This window comes from Terrapene carolina, unplaced genomic scaffold (genome assembly GCF_002925995.2).
Source record: "Terrapene carolina triunguis isolate 2854851 unplaced genomic scaffold, T_m_triunguis-2.0 Scaffold96, whole genome shotgun sequence".
NCBI lineage: Eukaryota > Metazoa > Chordata > Testudines > Emydidae > Terrapene > Terrapene triunguis.
Genome location: NW_020664447.1, coordinates 65,215,015 through 65,221,014, shown reverse-complemented (window position 1 = coordinate 65,221,014; position 6,000 = coordinate 65,215,015). Strand labels below are relative to the sequence as shown.

The 6,000-nt window shown below is 46.1% G+C and overlaps 1 protein-coding gene across 2 annotated transcripts in view; it reads right to left on the bottom strand.

Annotated features, from left to right (window-relative positions):
• Window positions 1-2,249: 2,249 nt before the first annotated feature.
• TSHR (thyroid stimulating hormone receptor) overlaps window positions 2,250-6,000 on the bottom strand; it is a 245,375-nt gene continuing 241,624 nt past the window's right edge. The window contains exons 10-11 of one of the 2 annotated variants that reach the window (XM_026651395.1): window positions 3,076-4,517; window positions 2,250-2,382 (exon numbers count right to left, since the gene is read on the bottom strand). In XM_026651395.1, coding sequence (XP_026507180.1) covers window positions 3,116-4,517 — 1,402 coding nt within the window. In that variant the 3' untranslated portion in view covers window positions 2,250-2,382; window positions 3,076-3,115. Of the gene's footprint in view, window positions 2,383-2,811; window positions 4,518-6,000 lie in introns of those variants that run through there. The other variant, XM_026651394.2, reaches the window with a different exon arrangement.

Here is a 6,000-nt window from a genome sequence, read left to right as displayed (position 1 = left end):
TAAATCCCATCCAAGTGCTTCCTGGTGCCTAGCAGAGTAGATGGAACAGGGGCAGCAGCGGCAGGGCACATGGGTACGGTGACCATATTTCCCTGTGATGAATACGGGACACCTGGTAAAATTACTTGTATTCAAGCGAGTTCAAAGGCAATCAATCAGAACTATGCAGTACAAAAGTTCAAATTAACATCAAGTTGACTGCGCGCCTGTTAGAAATACTGCGTAGTTGGATTCTTTGCATTTACCTTGTTATCTTTAAGGCTTTAGGGTTCACACGGGGAGAGATGACACACACATATTCCCGTACACTTCTCGCACGGGGGTGTGACCGACCAACCCGACCCTCCCTGCCCGGCGCTCTCCGCCCTCCTGGTATCTGGCACTGCGTCTTCCCGATGCAACAAGTTGGGGGGGGGGGGCACACAGGGTCTCATGATTAGGGGACAAAGCAGCCCTGTGCTCCCTGGGGGCAGGACCCAGGGCGGGGGGAGGGGCAGGTGAAGGTAGGGCTGCTGTGGAGCCTGCAGAGTCAGCGTGCGAACAGCCTGGATATCGAATCCCACCACCACTCCAGAGCTTAGCTGAGGGGCAGAAAGGCTTTGGCACATGCAGGGCTCAGCTTCTCTTGGCCAGCACCCCGGGCCGGAGGGTCCTGGGCTTTCCCGGGGCGCCAGCCCAGCCAGAGGCAGTGGGGGAAGGAAGGAGCCTGGTGGCCAAGCTGTTGGCGAACTGAGCACTCCAACCAGGGGCTGGTTCTCTGCACAGCACTGGGAGTGGGATGCGCCATGCCGGGGGGGATATGGAGGAGAAACTGGGCTAGGTGGGGTGAAGGAGCAAAGCAGGAGAGGATAGCAAGAGGGAGAGCACGTAAAAGGCTGATGGGTGGACAGCAGAGGCGACATGTAACCAGCTGCTGCCTGGCGCCTGCCCTCATTCACCAGCTACCGCAGCTCACAGTGCACAACCAGTGCTGGCCAGAAACAGGACAGGAACTCAGGCCCTGCTGGCCGAGAGCCAGCACGCAGCGGGGCTGTGCTGTCAGACCAGCAGGAGGAGCGGCCAGCCTTGTGCACAGCAGGTTTGCCCCGCCACCAGCCTTGCACACCCACCCCCACTGTTGGCCACTGGACCCCCCTCACTCATTGCTGGTGGGCAGGCGGCTGGTGAGCAGGGATCTGACCAGCAGCAGGACCCGCCAGAATTGATGGGGGGCAGAAGGCAGAAAATATGAGACAATTTGCCCATTTTTAATAAGTCAGGACACTTGCAGGAGGGCTTAAATACGGGACTGTCCCTTTAAAAACAGGATGTCTGGTCACCCTACACATGGGGAGGTAGGGAATGTAAATTGACTTTTGGGTGACAGTAGGAAATAGTTGCCTTTTGGGGGGAAAATGAGGGGATGAAGTTTTATGTAGCTCCTTGTGTGACATTCCTCAGCAGTGAGAACATCGCCACCATCCCCAAATGACACCTCTCCGCCCTGAACAGTGGTAGTAGGACCATGTGGCAAAGAATGACGATTCCTTTTCATCTGTGATAAATGTCACATGTGGAGCTGCAAAATACTTGGCAGCTATAACCTTTTCTTGCTGCTGTGTGACTGTATGCCATAAAGAAGCAACAAAAGGAACAAAGCCACTTCTCCTTTTGCACATTCTCTTTAAAGTCACTGTGCAATGTGAGGGACTGTGGCTTGCAAATAGGCATCAGGGAGTGGCTGTCATGATCACAGTGTCCTATCCCATACTGCTGGAGGGCTTCTACTCTGGTTGCTAGCCCATACTGAAACTCATGCCACCACATCTACACTGCTATTATTACCAGAGGTGAAAGTAAGCCGGTCTGGTCCGGTACAACCGTACCGGCAAGAGCCAGTACACCATGCCGGACTGGACCGGCTTCCGCCGCAGTGATTTAAAGGGCCCAAGGCCCCGCCTCTTCCGGTTGAGGCCACACCCCCGCTCAGGACTCTGGCATACCGGAAAGTCCTTTAAGTTACTTTCACCCCTGATTATTACCCATGCTGGCTAGATAAAAGCTGCGTATCTGTGCTACATATGCCTACCTGTGCTACAGTCACATCTTCTCTTTGCAGTGTAGACATATCCTAAAGTGCCAAATACTTATACTATACTCAGATGACTAGATAAAAACCAACATTAGAGGAAGAAAATTGCTTAATTTTTAGTATCAAAATTTCATTTGAGTTTCTTTCAGCTTCGAAAGGAAGTAACTATCACCATCAGTAAAATTGGGATCTGAACCCATTAGTTTGGACAGACAGGTTTCCAAAAAGAAATTCAAAATAAATCTCCCCCTAAACTCACCTCAAAAAGTCAGAATCCCCCCATTTGTGAGAGAGAGTCAGGAAGTTTTTCCCTACACACAAAGAAAAAAGAAGTTAAAGCCTTACTATCTGCTCTTTAACTTATTAAAAAAATGTTTTTTACTGTTGTTTGGCCTACAGAGGCAACATGAGTGATGGGAAAGCCAGCTAGATTCTATTCTGCCTTACACAGTTTAAACAAAACTGTAAACTTAATTCCAACTGCAGAATTTTTATGACAAGTGATGGTAACAGGAGCAGAAAGAACCCAGTGCAGAAAACTGGCAATTAGAAAAACAAATAAATCTTCTGATTTAAAAAAAAAAAAAGAAAAAAAGGAAGCAAGCCAGCCTGACCAATGTGATCTAGAAGTTGAATAATTCATTATCTAATTTTTATTTTTTTATTAACTCCAGTTTAATTATAAATCTAAAAATTCTATTTTTTTGTACAAGTATCCCCTAAATTTATGCTGTCTCCCTTTCCCTTTAGACAATTAGAGAAGAATGCATGTTTAAAATTTCATATATATATGTTCACTTTCTGATTTATACTGAGTTTTCATATATGCTTCCAGTATTGTCATCATAACTGGCACCTTCTCTCTTACACTGCCAGTGGTATAAGATTGGAGATTCAAGTGAATGGCTCCCTCAAAAGAAAAATCACTACAGATGTTCCTCAAAAAACAACTAGGAAAAATTGTATCTTATCACTGAATTTTTTTTTTTGGATCACTAAATTACCATCTGATTGATCGCACTGCAGTTGTAATGCTTTCAGGTGCTATAACACAGTCAGCGTACAGTCTTCCACAACAATTTGCTCTTGCATCGCAATTGCAGGGTGATAGTCATCTTGTGGGTCATGGTAGTCCTGACCTGTCCCTCGGCTACCTTTCTGGCCATAAGAACCACTGCTGTTTTTGGCTGAGACTGTCTGGCCACGGTAGATTTGAGCCTGATGCTCACATACGCCAAATTTGCTGAGCAGGATGAAGACATCCCTTCGGAAAGCCTTGGTGAAAATAGCATAGAGGAATGGGTTGGCACAAGAATTGAGTGGGTAGAACAGCACTAGCAGGATCTTGGAATTACTGACTGTTATCAAGGGCTTGTTCATAATGGCAGACAAAGCATAGAATGAGATAGGTGCCATGCATAGGAAGTCAGTGAAAATCAACACAGCCATCCTTTTAGCAATTTTGGTGTCTTTGTCTCCAGACTTGTACTCAGGGTTTCGCACAGTTATATAGATTTTTATGTAGCAAGCACAGATGATGATAAAGGCAATGATGTTCAGCATTAAAACAAAGACAATGTAGGCTTGAGCCAACGGTGTTTCGGTATCCATGGGCAGGCAGATACTGACTTTGATGTAGCTGCTGACTCCAACCAGTGGCAAGAGGGCGAGAAGAAAGCATGAGAGCCAACCACCCAGCATGATGACCAAAGCATGCCGAAGGCGAAGCTTCCTGTCCAGGCGCATAGCAAAGGTGATGGCATACCAGCGCTCCAGGGTGATCACAGTCAGTGTATATACAGAAAGCTCACTGGCAAAGACAGTGAAAAAGCCAGCTGTGTTGCAGCCAGGCCCAGTCTGCCAGTCTATGGCATGGTTGTAGTATTCTGACCTAGTGTAGAGATCCACCGAAGCAATCAGGAGAAGGTACAGTCCCATGCAGAAATCAGCAAAAGCCAGGTTGCACATCAGAAACCGTGGGACAGTCAACTTGTAATGGCTGGTGAGAAGGATGAAGAGGACAAAAATGTTACCCAGGATAGCCAGCAGGTTCACAAACCACACCACAATCCTTAGAAATTTATAGCCCATTATGTCTTCGCAGGGATTAAACTCATCAGGCTCTGGAGTGCACACAATGTCTTCACTGCCACCACAGACAGTATAGTCATAATGGCTGTCAAACCCCTGGATATTGTCCTCTTGAGGGTTCTTGAGCTCTTGGCCAAACCCAACATCTCCATCCCCCTGCTCTTCAAAAAAAACGTAATAGTGGGAGTTGCCATGAAAATCCCTGAATTTGGAGTTTTCACCATACACTGTGTCAGTGCGATCTGCATCCTCTTCTGCATAATCTTGGTAAAAAGGGCCATTGAAGGTACTGACGGATCTTTTCTTACGAAAGCTGTGACTGCTGGTCTGGTTACACATCATGTATTCCAGAATTCTGAAAGAGCACAGGGGTGAAATCACCACTGGAATTTGCAGTTCTGTTTGTATACAACAGGTATGTCAAGGGAAACACTTTTTAATCATTAATATCTGAATTAAAATATCTACGAACCAGAATGTTGTCCTGACACATTTTTGTTAGTAAAAAGACCATGTGGTGAATCTTGAGCATACCCAACAGAGTTTTTTGTATGTTGGCAGACCGATATACAGTGCTGCAGTCCTCTGCATCTGAGTTCTCACTTCTTTGATATGCTTACAATAATTTACAATAACAATTTCATCTTTCTCCTTAAAAATCCCAAGTGATGGGGCCTCTACCACTTCCCCGGAGTTGCTATTTCACAGCCTAATTCACGTCACTATCTGGAGGTTTTTCCTGATATTTTGGCCTACATTTTTCTTTCTTAATTTCATTCAATTATTCTTAGTGGTTACTGATTGTGCCACCATAAATAATTCCTCTTCCTCCTCGGGGATTACATCCTTCAAAAATTCATAGATCTCTTACATCTGTTCTTTATAATTGTTTAATCAATGCACACAGCATTGTATTCTTTTCTTCTTTCTGCATAAATCAATTCTCTCCAGCCTCTTAATCATTTTTTTGCTCTCCTCTGTATTTCCTCCAATTTGTTCCTCCACAGTTTACTGACACTATGACACCAGAGCGCAGCACAATACTCCATATGTTGTCTGCGTAGCCACAGAGAAACGATAACTAGAGCCCCATGAAATTCTTTTGTTTTTATAATGTTTTGTTTATTTTTCAAGAGTTTTATTTGTTTTGATTTATCCATGCGGGGTGGGGGGCACGGGAGGTGTCAGGTCCTGCCCCCAGCGTGGTGTGGTGTCAGAGGCCTTTGGGGGCAGAGGTTGCAGAGTGATCTGGACATGCACTCACACTGCAGTGACAGCTCCTGTCCTGCAGGCCTGGGCCCAGCTCCCTGCTCCAGGAATTGCAACCTTGTGCATGGGGTCACAGCGCCACTCAGATTTGGCTCAGGTGCCCCTCCATCATCATGACAGAGGGGCAGCTAGGTCAAATTTGAGTGAATAGTGATATGGCCCTGTGCTCCAAGTTGCAACACTCACTCAGATCTAGTCTGGCTGTCCCATGTCATGATGATGGAGGAGAGGCCAGGCCAAATCTGAGTGGAGCTGCAATCTTACGTGCCAGATCAGAATAACCGGTGAGGGGAGCCAGGCTGTGCCCTGCAGGACAGGAACCACAGGGATTGCCACTGGAGGTTTTTTCTATTTTACATGTTGTTTCTAGTTTTATTTTGTGTTATTCTGTAGTTGTGAAAAATATGGGGCTCTAACTATTACCTTGCTCCACGATGCAATGCTTCTATGTTTGTAGCCCCAAATAGTATTAGCAATGTTCTGACTACAGTAACACCTTGCAAATGTGTATTGAATTTGCTGACTGCTATCACCCTACACTTCCTTCAGTGTTTCTCATCCCAGCTGTC